General features: G+C 38.3%; 1 protein-coding gene across 2 annotated transcripts; it reads right to left on the bottom strand.

Annotated features, from left to right (window-relative positions):
- Positions 1-1,321: 1,321 nt before the first annotated feature.
- fip1l1b (FIP1 like 1b (S. cerevisiae)) lies at positions 1,322-11,409 on the bottom strand. 2 transcript variants are annotated; one of them, XM_059330433.1, is made up of 16 exons: positions 11,120-11,409; positions 9,641-9,695; positions 9,088-9,172; positions 8,826-8,938; positions 8,578-8,642; positions 8,331-8,438; positions 7,523-7,653; positions 7,043-7,161; positions 5,694-5,750; positions 4,250-4,349; positions 4,010-4,160; positions 3,802-3,883; positions 3,492-3,547; positions 3,003-3,195; positions 2,289-2,435; positions 1,322-1,928 (listed from the first exon to the last, which is right to left on the bottom strand). In XM_059330433.1, the coding sequence occupies exons 1-16, from the start codon at positions 11,196-11,198 to the stop codon at positions 1,784-1,786; spliced, it is 1,686 nt and encodes a 561-aa protein (XP_059186416.1). In that variant the 5' UTR covers positions 11,199-11,409; the 3' UTR covers positions 1,322-1,783. The 2 variants fall into 2 exon arrangements, with proteins under 2 accessions (XP_059186416.1, XP_059187204.1); XM_059331221.1 differs by having other exon boundaries at positions 1,322-1,925.
- Between the last annotated feature and the right edge of the window lie 12,144 nt (positions 11,410-23,553).

Raw genomic sequence — 23,553 nt, 5'->3', positions numbered from 1 at the left:
ACCAGAAAATGTTGGTAAATGTATTTCAGGTTTTTATTTATTGTTTTTGAATCTTGTTTGTGATGTGTCTGTACTGCAGGTATCAAAACAAATTGCCTCCTTGAGAATAATAACGTTTTCTTTGAATTTTGACCTTTCAAACTAGCAATTCCACAAATAAATAAAGTGTTTGAGGAGGGATCAGTCAAGAATGATCTGGTGCTTCTTGTTTTACAGTATTGGCTTATGGTTTTCTTTTGTCAGTATTTTCTTGTTGAGTTTTATGTATTTTACACACATTGCATATTACCTCAGGCTATAAATGGCATGTGGCATTGGTTCATGCAGTGACTTGTCCCTGTACAAATAAACATTAATTCTTCATCATGTTTTACGGATGAAATCACAACAGCTGGAGGTTATAAAAACTGCAAAACTCTAAACCAAACATATCAATACTATGAGCTGTAGCCAAGATTTTTTAAAAATACTGGTGTCACAACTCCAAATGTTCACTTGAACTTTGTCCTCACCTCTTGATAACCTGTGCTCTACCCACGGATCCCCTCAGAGATCAATTGTGACCGTTCAAGATCAGGTTGAACAAAACAGCTGCTTTGATGTGCACAAGCACAGGAGAGATAGTTACTTGTCATATTAAATGTACTGAAAATTAACCATTGCGTTGCATTAAACACATATTTTTGCAGCCGCAGCACATGTACTCATCAAAAGCATGTTGCTTTTGAAGTCAAATTCAAAGAAAAAAAATATATAAATGCGTTACGTAATGGGAATATGTCAATTATGTTCCAGACGCGTTTTAAGAGGGATAAAAAAATAACTCACTTGGAGTATTAATTTGTGTCTCATATGGTTTCTCTTCAAAAAAGGACAATTACTTTGAGAAATTACATTTACTCTTATTCCCCCTAATTGCAGCTATCCATAATAATCATCATCATCATCATCATTCAAGAGAATTCAAGTTGTCTTTTACTGCTCGTCTTCGTTAAGAATAGAAAAACTTACTTCAGCAATTAATGTAAAAAAAGCCCTTCAGTGTCAGACACAGTAATGCATTAATCATTTCATTTGATTTTTTTTTTGGTGGCTAAATTATGTTTTCATACTGCCCTGGTCCACAGCAGTACATTGCTTAACTTCAGTGCCGACTGCCGTCTACTGCAATTAATACACCGACTATGAATAAGAACCTTTTACAACCCCACTTCAATAAATACAAACTGTCCCCGCCTTTAATATGAATCGCTGTTGGTAAACTACTATAGGTGAAGAATTATTTGAGTGTTTATTAAAAAACAAATCACAAAAAGACGTCTTATCAAAAAGTGTTTTTTTTTAATTGAACTTAAACTGACAGCTGTCTCTAGATGTCGTCATACGGGACAAAAACAAACAAACAAATTAGCTAAATCTGCTGATCATCCTGATTATACAGTGAGAGGGAGGAGGGGGATGAAGACAGACTGATGTCCTTTCTCATGTCAGCCAGCGAAGGGAAGACGGGTGAAGTAAAAAGGACGACCGTCCCTCCTTTACCACCTCCTCTGCTCCATCCATCCTCTGCCTGAGGTGACGGTGAGGATGAGCGACAGCAGGATGGAGATTGATGAGAGGGGAGTGACAGGACGCATCGATCACTCCGCGACTTCCTGGTATTGCTGGTCTCATCTTCTCCCTTTTCCTTCTTCTCATCTCGCTGGGAGACACAAAAAAACAGACAGGACCGGAGACGAGCGTACAGACAGAGAGAGGGAGGAAGAACAGGAGGTGGTGATCACTACTCCATGGCCTCCTGGTTCTCTTGGTCTGCGCCGATGTCCTCGCTGGCCTCTTTGCCCTCCTTGCTCCTCTTGCTCTTCTTGTGTTTGTGCCTCCGGTGGCTGTCGCCCTCCTCGCTGTCGTGCCTCCTCCTGCTACTGCTGCTAATGGAAGGAGAAGGACCAAAGTGTTGAAAGGGCAGAAGAGGTGAGGAGAAAGGGGGGAGGTTGAGGAAAGGAATCAGAGGGAAAGAAGCAGGGGGAGGGGGATAAAAGGTTAGGTAGGACAGAGGGATAAATAAACAGGACGATCAATGAGTGACAGAGAGAAAAGGTGAAGTGAAATGGAGATGGACAAAACAGCAAGGAAAAGGACAGAGTGGCAGCATGGTGCCAAAACACAATGAAGGGTGTTAGGTAAAAGACAAAAGGTTGAGAAAACCGAAACATAGAAAACACTTTAAATATAATACTACAGGAAGCTGCAGATCCTGCTGTTATGTACTTAATAGCATGTTTACATACCTGCGGGAGGACTTGTGGCGTCCCTCCTCTTTCTCTCGGTGCCGTCTCTCTCTGTGTCTTTCCTCTTTCTCCCGGCTCGAGCGATCTCGATGCCGCTCTCCATAGCCACGCTCCTGGTACTCGCGGTAACGATACCGCTCCTCGTCGCTTCGGAAGTTGAAAGAATGAGAACTTTAACTTTACTGTATTGTTTTGCATTCACACCAAACAAGCTCATTCTTTGATTATAATATGCCTTTTTATGAGACAAGGAATGAACTACATATTCTTATCAGTCTGTGTCTGTGACTATGACTATGAATTAATAGAATATTCCTTGTTTGCTGAAAACAACACGCTTAGATGCGACTTAGATGCAGATCAGATCTCATTATACGACAAATCAATGCAGAAAACTAAGTAATTTCAAAGGGTTCACATACTTTTCCTTGCCACTGAATGTGCCCATACCAAAAACCACACCAGTATCAGCGCTCGCTTTTCCTTAATTTAACATCCGTGTACCTCATTGTTTAGTTAATGTGGATTTGGGGCACTAATCCCCGAGTCAACAGCCTGCAGGGACTGAGAAAGAAATACTGAATTTTCAACACACAAACTGCATTAAATGTGAATCTGTCCCATCGGATCGGCACCGGATACCCTTCTGGCATACAAGACTGGTGCAGCCACAGAAGAACTCTACCTGTGAATACGTGTCTCTGTCCTTCTCACCTAGTGTAGCTCATAGCTGAAGGGCTGTGCTCCCGCTCTCTCTCCCGCTCATGCGTCCTCTCTCGTGGTCTTTCTCGCTCCTTGTCTCTCTTGTCGTCTCGACGAGAGTAGTACTCCCAGGGTTTAGAGTTAGGTTCCATCATGGGGGGCCAGGGAGGAGGGACACCTCCAGTCATGGGAGGAGGGTATGCACCTGAAAAGGTAAAAAGGAGGGAAGCCAAACACTTAATTATTATTACTTGTGTTCAAATGTTTCCTTGAAATTACACTTTATTCAAGACTGCTTTGTAATATGTCAGATGATGGTGATACTACGAATTAAATATCACATTCGAACGTGTTTATAACAACAAACCAACGATATGAATATATACACACACACACATATACATATATATATATATACATATACATATATATATATATATATATATATATATATAAATGGATTGTGTTGTGTTGCTGGGGTTACAAAACTAGATTTCCTACCTTGAGGGAATGGGTAGGGAGGGACAGAGCGTCCATCATAACCTCCAGGGTGGCCACTGTGGTCAGAGAGTAAAAGGAAACATGTTATTGTGTGTGAATGTGGGAGAGTGTGTCTAAATGCTCTTGTGTTTCTGTCACTGCAGGGACCAAATGTTTTCACAGCAAGAGGAATTTGCAGTCAAAGGTATCGTAAACTTAGTATACTGCTAGGCCATAAATGTCCTTAGTTGTGGCCAAATTGTTACAGCCTAAAATTATGTCTGGCTAACAGCAGCAAGAGTGTGTGTGCGTGCGTTTATTTGTGTGTTACCCGTCCATAGTAGGGATGATAGCAGGAGGAGGCCCGCTTGGTGGAGGAGGAAAACCAGGAGGAGGGACAGTAATGGGCAACCCTAGGAGGGCAAAAGAGAGTGAGGAGAGAGAATAAACACACTGGAAACAATAAAACAGTAAACACAAGGTAAGATAGGCTGGCTGCTGAAAATCAAATGTCAGAGACCAGATGACGGAGAACTTACTTGGTGGGGGGATGAGTGGAGGCGCAGTGTTGACAGTGGGGGGTGGAGGGAGGAAAGGAGGCGGGGGGATGTTCGGAGGAATCGGTCCAGGAGGGAAGAAGGTGGGAATCTTGGCTGGAGTCGGCTCAGCGTCCGATTGTTCGGCAATCACCTGAATAACAACAAGAGACGCTCAACACAGTTTCTTTCAACTTGAACTCTAGTTTAGTCAGAGCGACTGTGTGCGTTGGCTCTGTGTACCTGGATATTGTTGCCTTCTAAATTGTGTCTGCGTCGCCCTTCAACCCTGCTGATGGTGGCCGTCCCTCCACCAATCACATCTATAGTACCACTCGTCTTCCTGGGAAGAGAAAGTATTAGATAAACTAAATAATCAAGGCACTGAGCGTACAACCCACCTACTGCCACACATACAATATCAGAAACAACCAGCAAGGTAAATATTTCATTTACATAAAAGTCATTTCAGGAGAGTCAGGGAGTTACAAACAGCTAGAATATATACTCACAATCTTGATATATAGTTGAGCTTTCTTTTGTTTGTTTTTAAACTGTGACCAGTGTAATATTAAACTCCTCTCAGCTCTCTCTCTTGTAAAATATGTAATTATTCCTACAATGATACTCTATTCGGGTTATAATCAAGGATTATGGTTACATAAAAGTTTGATTTAGTTCAAACAAATTCACTTTTACTTGAGATATATTCAAATTTGATTTTGGGCTCGGTGATTAATGACAGCCATTGACTCAAACTTTTAAATGTTCCACAGCTTTCAAATCCCATACGTTTGGATAGGATGATGGCCAATTTCGTTGTAATGGTACTTGTTACTTGATCAATGACAATAAAGGGAATACTGAACTGAACTGAACTGAAAACTTGGCAAAATATTCCCAAATATGTATTTGTTATAATGATAGTCTATTAGAGAATTCTTCAAATCAATCATACATTTCACATTCAAAATAGAAAAGGTTTATGACACTTGGTACTTTCTCACATTGATCTAACTTTTTCATAGTTTTCATACTTTCCACACATCGCAGTTCACTCTCTTAGTGTGAATATTCCAAACAAACTCTGCACATGATTTTCATAAGAGTGCCCCATCTGTCACGATATAAAAATGAAGTAACAGGAGTTTCGGTCATTGAGCTACAAGCAGAAGTATGAGAGGTGCCCCTTAGCAAAATCAGCTGTCTGAGCATTTCTGAAGTCTTGAATACTTAATTATACTTTCAGTTTGAAACTCTATTAAACCCCAAAATATTCCACTTACTTCATACATTACAGGTGTTATTTAACTTTTTTCATCAAGTTTCTCGCCAGCTTTTCAACATCCAGCATCCACACCAGAACTGACGGTCTTTAGATTCAAGCAAGTAATTCTCATAGTTTGCAACACGCCACCAATAAATTAGCTGTATATTAAGCTAAAATGATGATATACTGGTGTGTCTTTCCAAAAGTCTATCTATGTTAGTGTTCTACATTAGGACACATGCATATCACCCACACCAGAAGAAAGACAGTTTCTTTGGGGCCTTGGAAGTAGCACCGGGAGTTTTTCTGTGGTCATGTTTCATGGTCAAGAAAAAAGCCAGGCCCCCTGATTTCACATTAACACATTTCCCAATCAGGCACATTTAACCTTGTAGAGACAAGGTCGGGCCAACTTACGTATAATAGGACATGTCCTGAACAGGCGGGCAAGGCCACTGAGGGGGAGAGATCCTACTGTTTTGAAACAAAGGAAAGGGGTAAAGGAGATGAGTCACATCGGCCCAAACACACGCACAGCCCATGGGATGAGCTATTCTAACCACGGGAACACTGATGAACCTGGATTTGACCAGGTGCAATTTGTGTTGTGAGAGTAAAGATAGTGTCTCAGCATGTTGCATTTTTAAATCTATACACACAATATATTTTCACAGTGCAGCTTCCCTCCAAATTGGTCAAATAAATCTTCCCTTCTCTTAAGACGGTCAGCTAACTGATGTTATTCTGATGATCTCCTCTCCCAGCCCTCCCTCTCTCATCTTAACACATCAACCAGGTTTCCATCCAAATGTAGCACAAATCCTAAACCAATTTACAGAAATCAGCGAAAGAATATGTGAATTATTGCAGATTTCCCTCCACTACTGTTGTGTGAATATTAGGAGTTGGGCAGATTAAGATTAAAAGCTTGTGGTGCTAATTTAATAGTCTGTGGGTTCAACAAGGTGACGTAATCAGATTGTCAGTCAAATCTCAAACCAATGAGAAACTATATGGGAAACATTATCCGACATTGGGACTAGGGCAGTGAGATACTTCGTTGTCCATTTGATTGGATATGTATTGCAATATTTAAGTCCTGGGATTCAAAATGTATTTCAATTTGATATTACAATTTATTGCAGGTTTTTTTTGTTTACTTTTTTAATGCTTGACACTGTATATTATTCGGCATATTTCGCAGAACAGTGCATGTCAAATCTGTCTTTCTATACTTTTACTTCAGTAGCATCATACGTAAACTGCCTGAAACAGTGAATAAAATGTACAACGTACAAAAAAATGAATAAAAAATAAATATTTTTTTGAAGAATTTATACTAGCTGTGAATTGCCCTGACCCCCAGTCTTTGAGATTTGATCAGGATATCCTTAATATTTATTTCATGTATCAGTATTTGTTACGGCCCCCTCATCGCTCCACACAGATCTGATGTTTTCATGTGCCCCACTTATTTTACTCTCTCCTGTGAAGCGGAAGCCTCAGTGGACATTTATCATGATTTATCATGATATTTCTTTTATCAGTATACCAACTGTTCCATCTCAGCCCAGAGTACAACAGCTTTTGGGATTTTTTTTTTTGTCTGCATTTTCACTTTCTATATTTAATTTAAGGATGCACATAAAACAGGTGGATGGAAACAAACTTAGCTTATTTACTTTTCAGTACACATCAATTCTAGTGGAAACTGCACGTGTGTCATACTGCCAGATATCTTAATAAACATTAATCAGGAGTGTTACCTGGTGACCTGACTGACAGCGGGCTTGTACAGGTTGACGGGAGATGTGAAGTCTGGCTTTGAGGTGTGAACAGGCAAAATGGATATGTCCTTCTCATTGCCGGTCCTTCCCTGCTGAACCTATTAAAGGAGACAAAATATGTACGCTCTATTTTATGTGTTCATGTGTAGTTAGAGTTGATTTTAAAGCAGATACACATTGTTTTTGTCTAATTCATAATGAGGTCTCTTCCCTGCAATGTAGAAATATAGTTGATCAAAATTTCTGAGATGAAACTATAATGTTTCTTTTTGTGAATGTCTCTCTAACCTAAAAAAAAAAAAAAAAAAGTACTTCTTAAAATGTAATGTTTCCAGTTAAACCACCCAAGAAACTGAGAGAGAGGGGCTTATAAAGACAACAGAAGGGTGGTAAAATGGACATGGGCTTGACAGAAATATAAACAAACAAACAAGGACGGAGTAAACACTGGTCACTCACAGTGATCTTGCTTGTCACCGAGCTGACAGTAGAGACCTCCAGGCCCATACGTAGTCTCTTCTGTTTTTCACAGTAAGCCTTCCATGTGTCTTCATTGAAGCCGTAGTTAAAGTAGTCTGACAGATCCGCTCCTGCACACACACACACACACATACACAAATCTTGTGAGTTACTGTACATAGGGCATAAAATTTCACCGTCATTGACTTTGTTTACATGCACACTATTATTCAGAACATGACAATATCCCTGATTTGATACAGGTCATGTCAACAACATATTCTGTTTAGATAAATAAAATTACGCTTTATTCTAAATGTAGCATTTGCCTATTAAGACTTGTTGAATATGCCAATTTTTTTCAGGTGTAGGAGAATTCTTTGGATGTGTATTTTATTAGAAATATGCGTCTCCGTTGGGCTTTTTACAGCAGTTGGCAACACACAGCCTCCTGTCTGTTTACAGCCACTAACTAGCCAAAAGTTTGCAAGGCTGGGGTACACAAGAAAAGTCTTAATTTTTGGTCAGAAGAAGAAACACACTGACTTGTAAACATAATTAAGACTTGGATTTTTTGGACATGCACAAAATTCCAATGCAAAACTTTTCAAGAAGGTGAGTGAAGGAATGAAAGGGAGAAGCTGTGTTTGCACAGTTTAACAAGTCTGCTTGTAAAGGGTATTATGTGTGGAATATTCATTTTTTATTAGCCATGTAAACAGCCAATAAGCTTTGTGGGAATATTGTATTTTAATGAATATCATTTTTACAGGGTTTTTTAGCCACACACACACACACACACACACACCTGGCTTCCTCCAGGGTTTCTCTTCAAAGGACTCCATGTCTGCCTCAAGAACTGGAACCCCGTTAATGTTTCCAGGAGCATCCAGATCCACTCCCTTCATCTTGGAGGCTACGGGGAATAAAACAACACAACATGTTAATTTAAAACTGCTCTTACCTACTACTGTTTGTGTATAAAATACAGGTTTTGCGTTTTGAACACAACAGTGCAGAATAGTACAGGAACCAGTTAAAGAACAGAGTGATACCTTGTCCATAAGGTCTGGAGCCTGTTGTCTTTATGTTGAGATTGACAGGTGGGGCTCCATAAGGTCTGAGAGGAGAAAATAAAATCCCTGTCAGTGACATCAGAACTCATTTTGAATAGTGAAGGTACAGACTTGGAACATAGCTTTATAGGTAAGAACAATTTCTCTTTTCTCTATAATAATACAAATCTAAGTAGCCAATGAGTGTTAAAATAATCAGCTAACACCCCATTTTAACCAAAACTTACGTGTACTGTGGCGCTCCAGTTTTAATGTCTCCAATGGTGACGCGGACATCGTCATCGTCATCATCACTGTCGCTGTCGCTGTCAACATCCTCACCTCCAGCTTCAGCTGACGGCTGACAGACCCGAGGAAAAAAAACAGAGGAAGAAGGAAGGAAACTAACTGTGACAGGAATGGAAACTGGGAGGTAAACAAACAAAAACAGAACAGACAGAAAGCACGGCATAAGTCACAACACATACTGTGTTAATGCATGCCACCTACCTCTGAGGCCACGCCATTTCCTGTAGCGTGAGCATCAGCAGAACCAGGAGCAGCATCTTCTGATGAAGCATCAGCAGGTATACCGCTGTAGATAAAATGAAGCAGTAAACACAAAGCTCTTCTTTTGTTTAATCAAAGAATGCTGGGGGAAAAATTCCTTCATCATTTTTTAATTCAACAAGCAATTTGTTGTATTTAAGCAGTATACTGACAGCAGAAGAAATGCAAATCTGATTACAGTTAATTTATCACATGTAATATCATTATCGCCCTATTCAACAGAGTAATTGCATATTTTTCTTATATTGTGCAGCCCTAAGCTATGATACTGAAATGTATATAAGATGATGAGTCAGTAGTCAGTCCACTGTTGCATTTTCTTTGAAACGTATTGATGCATAGCTATGAATGTACACAATAAATACTTCTGTATGCTTCTTTGTGGTTTCTCTTCATGCACTTGTGAACTGCACCTCCTCCTCTGAATGTAAACAGGTGTCTTGAGAGTTTCTCATCCATAGTGTAAAGATGGGTGAGCATAGATGCTACATACCTGACTGCAGCATTCAGTTTGGCTTCCTCGTCCTCATCTTTGCTCTCAGACTCATCTGAAAGGTGAAATACGCAGAAAAAAATGGGTATTTCATATAACATAACTAGCTCTAGAGGCCATTTGTTAGCTTCTCACCTTTAAGCAAGGCACACGATCCAACAGGATGAACATTTAACACATTTTAGAGTTAAATACTAGCTTAATATGTGACTGAGATATATTTAATCACGTTAATATCAATTTATAAGGCTGCAAGTGCCAGTGTTATGTCCTTACTGGTTTCAACACTAACTGGTTGCTGTACTGGCGTGTGCAGCTGTGTTTTGCCTCAGTTAGCAGATTCATCACATATTTAATAAACATTTAACTGGCAATTTCCAGGTCGCATCTCCTATCTACTGTGGATAATATTGTTGTTACAGTGAACACTACATCACAGCCACCTATACATAAAAAGAAAGCATGAAAATATAATGTTTGCTAGATCGTTTAGAGCTGGATTTGAATTCACTACGACACAATCTAATTTTTCATGAACCATCACCTCTACAGTCATGGAAAAATGATTAGACCACCTTGTTTTCTTCTTCATTTTAATGCCTGGTACATCTAAAGGTAAATTTTTTGGGACAAATATAATAATAACAACAATAGAAATAGCTCATAAAAGTTAAATTGAAGAGCTGATATCTAGACATTTTCCATGTTTGTATTGATCATAACCAAAATCATTATGAATAAACCCATGTTAAATGTCTAGATATCAGCTATTAAATTAAACTCTTATCAGCTATTTTTGTTGTTGTTATTATTATATTTGTCCCAAAAAAATTACCTTTAGATGTACCAGGCATTAAAATGAAGAAGAAAACAAGGTGGTCTAATCATTTTTCCATGACTGTAGAGGTGATGGTTCATGAACAATTAAATTGTGTCGTAGTGAATTCAAATCCAGCTCTAAACGATCTAGCAAACATTATATTTTCATGCTTTCTTTTTATGTATAGGTGGCTGTGATGTAGTGTTCACTGTAACAACAATATTATCCACAGTAGATAGGAGATGCGACCTGGAAATTGCCACATTATTATTATTACATTTGTCCAAATAAATGTACCTTTAGTTGTACCAGGCATTCAAATTAACAAGAAAGCAAGGAGAAAACAAGGTGGTCTAATCATTTTTTCCATGCCTGTATATGTTTATTAAATATGTGACGAGTCTGCTGAATGAGGCAGAAAACAGCTGCACACACCAGTACGGGAACCAATTAGTGTTGAAACCAGTAAGGACATAACACCGGGAAAAGCAAATTGTTAGCTTAGCCTCCAGGCTAACTCTCTAATCCTGTCACACTGTTGTTGTATAGTAGCTCATTGACAGAGCAGCACACACACGTTTTCATGTCTCTTTCGGGTCAAGAGGAGGTGTGTTTGCAGACAGCATGTTTTATCTCTTTATTTATTTATTCAAACATACCTCCATACAGCCATTCCTCCTCCTCATCTCCAGCGCTGGCATCAGTGGTGGTTGTTTTGTCCGCTTCCTCCGCAGACATGTTCAGCTTTCTGCTAACACTCGCTAAACCAACAGCAGCTGCACCAAAACAACGTTCAACAAAAGCTTTTAAATGCAGAAATACACGTACAGTGTATCCATTCAGCGGGGGGACTAGTTTGTGTACAAAAATTATGCTTTCATCAGCTTCATCTTCAACCTCTGCGAGAGTGTGTGCGTGAACCCGGAAGACGTTGTTGGCGCCCCGCTAAGGTGAAGAGTGTCGGTGCAGAAATCACAGCGCCCCCCGGCGACCGAGACACGCAGCGCTTCATCTCTGGAGTCTGGGGCTATTTTGGCCGTTTTTGAATCCTTTTCATTCTGCCTGTATATAACATATTATTTTTTTTATAAATTAAACAATTACAATTATGACCTGATAATTCTTTTTTCACTTTGACTTAATGGATCAACATTTTGAACCCAAAGAAACACAACAAAATGTTGCAAATGTGGACACAAGTTGCACATAAGAGGTAAAATGAGGAGAACATCTAGTTCTATATGTTTATACTAAATATATTTTACCTTATCTCCGGTTTTACTTGGCCTATTATCATCAAACAAAAACTGGCATGGAGTTTTAAGCCAGTATTTTATAGAGAAGTTGATGGCAGGGAAACACACTGCTTCGTTTTTACACCATGACATCATAAAGAAGTCATATGATTTGATATTGTTGGCGTGATTGGTGACTCCAGAGGTTTTATCATACTTATTTACTTTTGTGTTAAACAGGGGGGTCAGATTAGTTTGAAATGTAGCCAGCTACTTAATCCAAATCACATGGCTTTGTGTAATCAGTCATGTCATTCATTTGACTGCAGAAAAAGTAATCTAATCTGAACAGTTTGGGGTTACTTCAATATAAAACATTAAAATATTGCACATTATGCTAAAAGCGTTCTTCTGTGTGGAGTTTGCATGTTTGTAAATGAGTGGTTCCAATGACATGCAGCTTAGGTTTATTTGGTAACTTTAAACTGCCCGTAGGAGTAAATGAGAGCATGAATGGTTGTTTGTCTCTATGTGTCAGCCCTGTGATAGTCTGGTGACCTGTCCAGGGTGTACTCCGCCCCTCTCATCTCTGGGTTTTCTGCCTTTTTTCCACAGTCCAAAGACATGCAGGTTAGGGTAACTCGGGACCAGACATTTCGCGTAGATGTGAATGTTAGTGGTTGTCTGTCTCTTTGTGTCAGACCTGTAATAGTCTGTTGACCTGTCCAGTGTGTCCGCTGGGCTCCAACGGCAACCCGAGTTTGGATAATTGGTTAGGGATAATGCATGAATGAATACATTTAAAAATGTAAAGTTATCCTTGACAATATAAAGGATTACATTGCTGTTTAATAAGTCATATACCTGTTATAAAAGAAATATGCACATCATGATTGATGAAGCATGGACATTCACATTTATGTGCTGTTTGTTAAATATTAATAACAGAATAACAACACATTAAAGGGGAAAAGACAGAAACTGAATAGTGTTTTTATACTGATTTTGTTTCTATTTGAAAAATACCTTTTGCTAATTTCTTGTTAGATTATACAAACAATACAACAATGATCAGGCTTCACAAATACTGCTGTCAGTCAAAGTCAAGTTCTTCCACACCTAACTGGAAAACATTTGCTTAGTATATAGGTCACATAGAGGCATCACTATTAAACCAAGACTCCTAACCAGTTTAAACTCCTCTGTAGCTGTTTTAAATACAACTAAGGGGTCTAGCACAAACTATTAAAAGTGTCCCTTATCAAAAGAAGACTAGAGTATGTGCATGTTTGTGTCCACATATGTTTGGCCACAAAGTGTAAAAGAATACAATAATGTGAATTTTCAAAATATAACAGAAGGAGTTAGAGAAGTGCAGTTGTGAGTGAAAGGTTGCAGGGTTTTTAATCGCTGGACTTTCAAGGAAATGAGCGAGGCACTCCACCCTGCTCCAGTGGCCAGCATTAAGACTGCGGTTGTTGGATTGACTGAGCATCAATAAGGTGTAATAATCTATACACTGTATAACAATAGCTGTGTGCATTTACAGCAGGGCGTTGCTGGAAAAGAGAAAACATCCTCATGATATACAGCTTTTAATAGCATTATTTGTGCACAGCTTCTCTTACTACTTACAAAGTGATTAAGCAGAGTCACTAATAAGATTATACATGACAAATAAAACAAAACTGCATGAAATGAAATAATGCATGGAATGGCAGAAGATATCAAAGAGAGTAGGTCAAATAAGAGTCAGTTAAAAAACTTATACTTTTAGCTGTAAGAAAATATAACATTGCAGCTTTTGAGTTGTAGTTTAGGTGTCACAGCAGCTTATACGTACCTGTGGTCACAGGTGTTGGAGCCAATTCATTTAATTCCATATGATTGATTGTCAATTTAATTTCTTTGAAAAAACAAACAGACTTTCCTCCACCTGTTTTAGCACAAAGCTCACACATTTGACCTCACGATTCACAAGATTTAAATCGATGAGTTTTATTTTGTTCTCACTCACAGAGAGCAGTATAGACTTTGATAGACTTTATTGTCATTCAAGTTATACACCAAATAATACACATGATAATGATTTTGGTTATTATCAAGACAACCATGGAAAATGGCTTGATATCGGCTCTTAAATTATAACTCTTATGAGCTATTTTTGTTGTTATCATTATATTTGTCCAAACAAATTTACCTTTAGTTGTACCAGGCATTAAATGAACAAGAAATTGAAGAAAACAATGGTCTAATAATTTTTTACATGACTGTAAATAAACCACAACTACAAAAAAAGAAGAACTTGAAGCTAAAATGCCTAAAATCACAACTAAATAAATATAACTATGAATACACATACTGTAAAAATATAATGTATTTTGCACAGAAATAGCATAGCAGCTGAAAGTGTAATGTACACTAGTATATTGCACAAAAACATATAACATATATAACATATAAAACAGAAAACAAATAAGAGTTCACAGCAGGGGATCAGTATATGTATGCTGCATCCTTTAATATAAAATCTTGCAGCAGCTGCAGGATCCTCATCAGCAGAACTGATTGCTGTTGCGGTTCTGTTTGCACAAGAAGTTACCCCCGTTAATGCAACGAGCATTGTTGATGCATTTATGGCCTTTGACCAGTTAAGAGCCACTTTAGCATCGTCAGTAAACGACAAGCAGATATGTGGGTTCTCTCACTCTCTCCCACTTCTCCACCACTTTAGCTATTATCACTTCTTTACAGTGGTGATTATACAGAGGCGCTCACACATACTTGATGCATCTAATGCTGAAATGCAAACAAAAAGTAAACAAGCACGCATGAATATAGCATGCACACACACACACACACACACGGGGTGGGGGGGGGGGGGTGGTAGAAGAGAGAGGGAGGAATGCCTTTGGCCTCTCAGTTAAACTAATAATGAAAATTGCATTTATTTCATTCACTCTGCCTCCTCAACCTCTCTCTGTCTTCTGATCACACTCCCTCCCTCTCTTACTCCTCCTCCTTTTCCTAATTTGATACTTTTTCCTTCAATCTCTCAATTTAATCATCCCACTCTCCTGCCCCTTTGCCACTTAATGTCCAAAGTGCCCCTTAATTAAGTTTATTTTATTCTATTGTTATTTATTTATTTTTGTTTTTGTGAAGGCCTGCCAGTGGCACTTATCAAGAACAATATTTATATTAACAAACAAATTATTAATAATTTAACTATAATCAAAATTACCTGGCTGGTGTCAATTATTGTATGTCACATGATGACCTTCAGGTGAAAGGTCATCATGTGATGTGACCTCTGTTGCTGCTAACGTACTGCCGAGATGTAGGACGCTGCAGAAACACAGAGGCAATGTTTAAATGGTGAGTTTGTGTGATTGACTATCATGTTTTATTTGCAGTCTCAGCTTCAAGCAACGTCACATTCAAATCGTGCATAATGCAACATAATATCTCTCCAGACTGCTGGTTCTTCTGATGAATAGTTCAGGCTCACAGTGCCAATCACCTGTATTTAACTCTTTGCTGTGCAGTGGTTGATGTTAATATGAATATACAGTGAGCAGGGACAGAGTCTGCAGAACTGGTGGTAGTTCAGTGTTAATCTGTGTGTGCTGAATAAGTCTGTGCAGGTCTGCTGGTAGCTCTTTGGTGTTCCTGGATTTAAGTTGTGCTGTATTATGACCATAATTTGATACATGCATTGAAACTTTCTGAGGCAGACATAACTGAAAATCAGCTTTTTCTGTTCAGTCTTTTTAATATTCAGTATACTGAGCCATACTCAGTAAGAGGAAAGCCGTGCCTATGACCATCATAATGTTTAATAATGCATGTGTTTTGGTGTTTTATCACGGTGTCAAACTTTATGTTATACTTAATTTGTTTTTGTTTTTTATATATTTAACTAAATAGAATACAGTATTTAATCTGAGATTTTAGGTTAGGTTAGGTTAAGTTTTTAGGTTCGGTATATCATTTTAAATCAGTAATTGAATTACTCCCTTTTTTACCAGTCCGTTTATAACAGAGTTGAGTCTATTGAGCATGTGCAGGGAAGTGAAGTGTTACTTTGCCTCTGTATGTGATGGGTAATAATATTTTGGGTTGTACCATATTTTATATATATATATATATATACACACACACACACACACACACACACACACACACACACACAGCCCCAAAGTATGATAATTATATGACTTTATTTATCCCGCAGTGGGGAAATTTAAGTTGTCACAGCAGCTCAAGCTACAGACGCATAAAAATAGTAGACTGAATAAGAATATACATACATTCTATACACATTATATACATACATTTCTGCTATTTGGCATTTATTATAATAATAATAATAATAATAATATTATCATTATACTTCTTTTTTTTTCCTGAGAGAACTTTGCACTTTACAGATATTGCACATTGGAGAAAATGTATTTCAGCAAGTTAAATAAGTTGTTGCATATGGTAGTATGAACATCAATGAATAAATATATTTAAATATATGCAGAGTTATACACACTATAGTATATAGCATATGACATATATATAATATATAATATATATAATATTTATATATAATATAAAAAATACAGAAAGCCTAATATAGGCCTAATGTGGTCGGATGTAAACAGAGATAGTGCAACAACAACAAAAAGCAGCAAGTAGTTTGCAATTTTTAGTTCAATAAACAAAAATGAAAAAAAAGTAATTTAACTACTTAATATTCACTACCACTAGTAGATTAGAGTATCGTACAGTTCAGCACAACAATATAATGTTGTGTGTGTTGTGCTGAAGAGACAGTTTTATGTGTTGTTTCCTGCAGGCTGTGAGCTGCTCTGACGTAGTTAGCTACCTCTCTTCTTTTTCTGTGACCTCTTCCTGCCTCCTCTCTCTGACTCCACCCCTGTCTTTTACTGCCTTTATTTGCTGTTTGCATTTATTTCCCCTTTCTCATTCCTCTCCCCTCCACCCTCTGTATCATCCCGTCTCTCTCCGTTCGTTGGCTCCCTCCCTCCCTCCCTCCCTCCCTGCATCCATCCCTCTCTCCTTACGGTGGATTAGAGCATCTTACAGCCTAGTCGATGCTAATCAGGTTTATCCAGTCAGAGGGCGATCATTGGGCTATCAGTAATTACACACGCAGATATTAGCTTACTCAGATATGTGCCCTGGCACATTTTCAATCCACATCATCTCTTAGGATCCAGCATATGTTTATCTCAACAGTGTGATGCCATACATGACAGCTTAACGCGGCACTCTTTTGTTTTGCAGCACAAAGATCCATCTGTTGTAAAAATAAATGCTTGTTTGCCTCAAGCTTCAGAATATGAACTTAATACTGCAAATGTGATTACAGAAACTGAAATAGTTCTACTAAAGTGCAATTAAGATTTGAGATTGAGAATGATTGATTTTGCTCAGTTGTTGTGCATGAGAAGTTCACTGCAAAACAACAATTTGCACAGCTAATAGAAAACACAGAATTGCCCTCTGTGATGATGTTTAAATCAAAAGTTCAAAATTTTTTAAAATGATATTTATTTGCTTTCTGCAGAGATTTAGATGAGAAAGCCGATACCACTCTTAAATCTGCACAGTAAATATAAAGCTACAGCCAGCAGCCAGTTAGCTTAGCTTAGCTTAGCACAAAGACTAGAAACAGAGTAAAAACAGCTAGCCTGGCTCTTTTCAAGGTAACACAATCCACCTTCCACCTCCTCTGAAGCTCACCAACAAGCACGCTGTATCTTATTTGTTTAATTGGTACAAAAATGGAGGTGTAAAAACTCACAGTCCGTTTTTTTGACAGTTTCTTGCCAGGTAACCAGTGGAGACGCCAGGACAATTCTTGCCTGGCCAAGAAATAGTCCAGCACAGAACCACCTGAAAACATCAAACTGCCTTTTTGGTTTGTTGGTTTTTGTACCGATTACAAAGATAAACAGATATGACAGTGATCCATTGAACTCTGACAGAAAGCAGAAAACTATATTTCACAAAATGCTTGTATCAACTATTTTAATTAGACAATTATTTTTTTGTATTACAATTTTTCTGAAGTATGATGTTTCAATATGGAAATGAGGCATTATCCTATTAGTCAGGCTATGAATGATATAAGAACAAACCCCTCTTCAACCTTCAGAGTCAGGGTGCCCTGGTAGCTCACCTGGTAGAGCTCACATCCAAGTCTTGACCACAGCGACCTGTGTTTGATTCTGTGGCCCTTTGCTGCATGTCATCCTCTCTCTCTTGAAAATCCTGTTCTATATATTATTTACCCTGTCTCTCCTTGTGCTCAGATCTCCATACGTCCAGTGCCAAGCTCCAAGACCTCAGCCTCTTCGACTGCGACCTGCCTCAGACTCTGGATATTCTGGACACTCTTGCAACCAAAGATCTCCCCAATCGGACAAGCCAGAATCACCTTTTCAGATGTGACTCTGTTAAATAAAACCTGTTTGAATTATATGAAGTACATACCATGTATAAATCACTCACATGCACAGCCCATTTGCACTTTTTTTTTAAATTTTCTGAAATTTTGTATTTTTATTGTATTTATTTTTTCTCTGGAGTATTTCCATTTAAGAGATTGAATCCAAGTAAATGACATCAAATTGTATCTAAGATGTACCTTGTTCCTCTGAGGAATTTTTTTTTTCCAAACACCTCTTATCTCTGCAATAGGTCATAATTGATATGTGACACACCACAATTGAACCATTGATGGACACTTAACAACCACACAGAGTGGGTTTTAAAAAAAACTCTACTGCAGTGAATGTATTAAAGGAGAGAGAAGACAAATGGAAACAGATATCAGGTTTATAACGCCCAGTCAGCAGACAGAGAATAGTGTTGGATTGCATCAGGGGAAAGAAAGGTTATGCTGAGCATTTGGCCGATCATTGACAGGAGAAACGATGAGGTATTCTTCGAGTTGTAATGTGTGTATACAAGTATGTGTGTGCGTTCTCATGTCTGTCTCCTGTGGTTTTGTGGAAACAGCTAAAGAAGGTGTACGTACATGCCTGCCTGAGGGTGTGAAGATCCATTTGTAGGTGATTGAGTTAGGATGTGTGTGTGTGTGTGTGTGTGTGTGTGTGTGTGTGTGTGTGTGTGTGTGTGTGTGTGTGTGTGTGTGTGTGTATGTGTGTGCGTCACTAAAGAGGAGAGAGGAGAAAGAGGAGGGAGAGAGGGGAAGGTGAAAGAGAACAGGAGAGATGGAGAGAGAGAGAGAGGGAAAGAGAGACATAGGGAATGTTTTTCATTACGTAATCTAATCTAAGTGGCTATTTTTCTTGTATAAAACCTCCATTGCCCTCTATGAGACCGCTGTCCTCATCTGTCTAAAAGCACTGAGTGAGTCATGCTGTGGCTGCACACACACACACACACACACACACACACACACACACACTCATATACACACCAAGTCATAGTGAGTCAGCCAAGATCTGCTATAGACGCTCACCTCAGTGATGAATAATGTAATAGGGAAAGGCATATAAACTGCTCAAATGACATGTGAACACAGTGGACAACAGACATATGGATGATCCTGATGGAGGCACAAACAAACACAGTGAGATCTTCAGAAAGCCCACAGGCAGCTGGACGATGGGCAGGTGAACAGGTGGAATGTACTTTGACACCTTGAGGTGCAGGTTTCTTTTGTCCACATGCAGAATATTCACCAGAAGGTTTATTGCTTACGTTAATCCCTCACTGAAGCCAAAGTTCAATATTTTTGGTAAATGGGCTTATTCACTTTTTTGGGTTGAGACTTAGATGAGCAGATTGCTGACAGTTAGCTTAGCTTAGCACAAAGACTGAAAACAGGGGGAAAGTGCTAGCCTGGCTCAGCCCAAAGGGAACGAAATTCACCTAGCACCTTTAATATATTCACTAACAAACATATTGTTATTTAAACAGCATATAAAGCATATCATATCTAATTCTAGGTGTCTCTCAATCAAATATAAACGGACTTTGATGACATTGTGAAGTAGCATGGAATCCTGGGAGATGTTGTTTCCATCTTAAACAACCAACATTGCTGGTTAAAAAATCTATATCATGTGACTCAAGCAAAAACTTACAGACAGGTCAATTTATAAAAGTTTTATTTCATTAATTTAATTCCTAGCAGCTGCAAGTTAATGTAATGTAATTAAAAATTTAATAAATTGACCCGTCTGAAAGTAAATTAGATGAGTCAACTACTCATAAATCTAATATGGTGAACTAAAAAAAAAAGAGCAATAATTGGAGATTTTTAAACGTCTACTTCTACGGCATAACTTCACCTAGAGACTCCATTTAAACTTTAAACAGTAGACACACGTCTTGTATATTGGTGTACTAATCCACATTTCAATAGGTCATTATAGATTTTTTTTATCAATCCCTGTTCAATGACCATGATCATTTTTGGAGAATGCTCAAGTTGGATCAATGATAGGTATTATTACTGTTACCATGCTGTAACATGGAGTATAATTTACAAGAATTTGGTGTTTCTCATGAATTTAGAGCAACTAGAGGCTAAAGCTTTTTCTGGATATAAACATTGTTGGAAACATTTGGTATAATGTAAGTGCACTGTTTCCAGTCTTGGTTCTAAGCTATGCTAACTGTTAAATCCTTATATAACCCTCCACCAGACCATTATTCTGCAAATTCCTCAAAATATGAAACTTTTCCTTTAATGTTCATTCTACTGAGCAAAGAGCAGTGAGATAAGTGTTTGGGTTAAGCTCTCAGGCTGCATATCATTGTGGGCATTTACATCAGACGTACGACCCAATTTTGGATGACAAACAACTAAATGTTTTGTGGTGAAAATGTGAAACATCCCTTTGAGGCATCGCTGTCTGCAAAAGCAACTTTGTCAAGCACATGGTTGGGCTGCAACTGCCCTCATTCGCCCTGGGCTTCTCAGATATAACCAATAGATCATTCTCACTCCCCAAAATAATCATAATCCTATTTTTAAACAACTTCCACAATTTTCTTCACAATTTTTTGGAAAAGTAGTGTTACATCACAATGACCCCAAGGACAGGATCTAACTGGACTGTGGCGCCACTAATCTTTACTAAAAAGCATGCAGTTGGTCCTTTTTGCATAAAATCAGGAAGAAAAACGATCCAAAGTCCCAAAGCGGCATCTCACTCTGAATGGATGTGTGTTAACAGAAGTTAGATTCCCCCACAGTTTTTTTGTGATATCCAAATGAAACCATTACTAGTCACATTTTCCAGAGAATTATACTGCAACAACAAACTAATAAAGTAGACAAATCGATTAAAGTTCTGGTTTGTTTAGCCTCATCATGTGCTGAGAAAGGCATATTTAGCCACAGGGAGACAGTGAGGTTATAGATTAATCATGTGTGTAATAAAAGGGGGGGGGAAGCCCACAAATGGTCACAGTGTCCTCTCACATATTCCTCAAGCAACAGGAAACAAACACAGATCAAAAGATAAAACACACGCATAACCAAACACACACACACGAACATTAAAATATGCAGAGCTGGCCCTGAGGCATAAAATGAATTAAGTGGCTTCACAGCCACCAGGCGGCTCTGAAAATGACATGAATGTGATTTTCTGTGAAGAGTTCTTTTTATGGTTTAAGTATTTAAATTTTATTGAAAGACCAATAGTTCATCATCTGATCTTCGCCTGGGAACCCAGACGAATCTGCAAGCTCATTGTCATTTGCTCTGGCCGATGCTTCTGGTCCCTCTCCCGCTCAGACACACTTCCAATCATAACTGTTTATCTTATTTTGTTCAGTTTTGATATGATGACTGATAACTTGTGGAGCCTTTGTGCTTTGTAAGAAAAATGTAATGGCTTCCACACCACTGTGCTAGGAATGCTATGGCAAGCATGAACGGTTGAGGAAAATATCATGATTTGGGTTAAAATAAGTATGTTTGTTATGTAACTAAGCCTACGTAAGTTAATATACGTTACGTATGTGATGTATGCCAAGTACATTATTTTTGTATTTATGTGTTTTTACGTAAGTAACTAAGTTACAATAACTCAACGTTGACCTTTTGGTCAAACAGCGGTCTTGGTTTGTTTGACCCATTCTTTAACTCGACCTACTGTGGACTTTGTCACTCTTTATACTCCATCACCTGACTTGCTCCTTTGCTCCCGCCAAAAATACTACAGCCACTAGAGGTCAGCTTTTTACACAGTGTGCCATTTATGTTTGTAGACCATTTTTAAAATGTGAATTTTCTTTGTACTAAACTATTGCTATTTTTAATTTACATGCAAATAGACATGTTGGTGTTTTTATGGTTATTTATTTATTTAATATTTACCGCTGTTTTGGTGTGTATAAATAGTGACAAAAATTGGTAAATTTTCATAAAAACCTATATCCTTTGTTTGTATTTTGGGTTCCTGGAGGCTTTATACTTGTAATTAAATTTTTTTTTTAAATCTGACCGATAGCCAAACTTGTGTTTAGGAAAAGGGGCCATGCATGTGATGTAAGGACGGACTGAAAAATGCTAAACAGAGACAGAAATGAATGCTTAGGAAGTTGACAAATTTGAACCAAAATCTCCTGGACTTCAGAGGTTTAAAGAATTGTCACTAGCACTTATTGCTGCAATAATGATTTTTATTGCATTATACCTTGATTGTTCCCCTTTTTTCCTGTAAGTCCCTTTGGATAAACGCGTCTGCTGACTAAATGTAAAATGTAAATGTAGATCAGCCAGGGAAAAACTCCTTATAAAAAAAACCTTTTTAGCAGGGAAAAAAAGATGAAACCTCAGGGAGAGCGACAGAGGAGGGATCCCCCTTCCAGGAGAGACAGACATGCAATAGATGTTGTACAGGACAGATCACCAGAGTAGAATAGAGTAGATGACATGCTTAAATAAAAACAACCTATGGGGTCATTGTTTTGGGAAAAGGACGTGTGTAGGAATTCCTGAATTTGTGATTATTTTTCAGACAAACTTGAATTACTGTAATGGTATAGGTTAAAAAATGATGAGGTCCACCTCGAAAAATTCAAGATAATAACATATAATACATCTGTGATTGGAGCTGTTAAAAATGTGGATTTGGGAGGCGATGACAGCAACATATTTTGGACATAAATTCTGCAATGCTTATAAAAAATTTGACTTATTTAATTTAGATGAATTTGGGGACACTATATAAAATAAGAAAGTGTTTAAAATCTTCACTTTGCATAACAATTATTAAACAGTCTGAATACTTGGTTATGACCGGTACCACAAACTTAATACAATTATTGTTGGGATGTAAAAGCAGGTGCTGTGTAGGCTTTATAAATGTTTGCTCCTGCTAACCACCACGTTATGGGCGTTTAATTGACTTCTAGTGGGATATAAAGTTGATTAAATCTGGGAAAAGCGAGACCACTGGACGAGCATGCTGCTGATTAGAGCTGGGAAACATGAGCCTTTGAATTGGTTTCTGGAGGGAAACTCCTGCCTGCCAAGTGAGAGCTGTCATCATTACAGCGAACCAAGAAGTGTCAGAAGAGGCTCAATAATACTGCTCATATCTGACATAAACATTTATAGTCATCTTATTGATAATACCCCTTTGTATTTGAATGTCAGCCAGCTTTCCCATCAGTTTCTTCACATTATTGTTTTCCCTCGCAATGACTGTGTAAGAAACGTGAAATGTGCCCTGGAAAGAACCATGTGTTTTTTTGTTTCCGGTAATAACCGACTCATCACCTTGGCCGGTCTCCAGCCAATGCGGGACAGAAAGGAGTGGCAGGGATCCAAGTCAGGGAGGAGAGGC

The sequence above is a fragment of the Centropristis striata genome, chromosome 1 (genome assembly GCF_030273125.1).
Source record: "Centropristis striata isolate RG_2023a ecotype Rhode Island chromosome 1, C.striata_1.0, whole genome shotgun sequence".
Classification (NCBI taxonomy): Eukaryota; Metazoa; Chordata; class Actinopteri; order Perciformes; family Serranidae; genus Centropristis; species Centropristis striata.
Note: the sequence above shows the minus strand (reverse complement) of the source record. Positions and strands in the feature narration are given on the sequence as shown.

What these genes read in the sequence shown, in the direction of transcription:
- fip1l1b (XM_059330433.1), bottom strand. Translation starts at nt 11,198, where the DNA reads ATGTCTGCGGAGGAAGCGGACAAAACAACCACCACTGATGCCAGCGCT. An exon ending in TCCACTCATCCCCCCACCAA is followed by an intron (nt 3,884 to 4,009) that starts GTAAGTTCTCCG and finishes TTGCCCTCCTAG; the next exon opens with GGTTGCCCATTACTGTCCCT. An exon ending in ATCATCCCTACTATGGACGG is followed by an intron (nt 3,548 to 3,801) that starts GTAACACACAAA and finishes CTCTGACCACAG; the next exon opens with TGGCCACCCTGGAGGTTATG.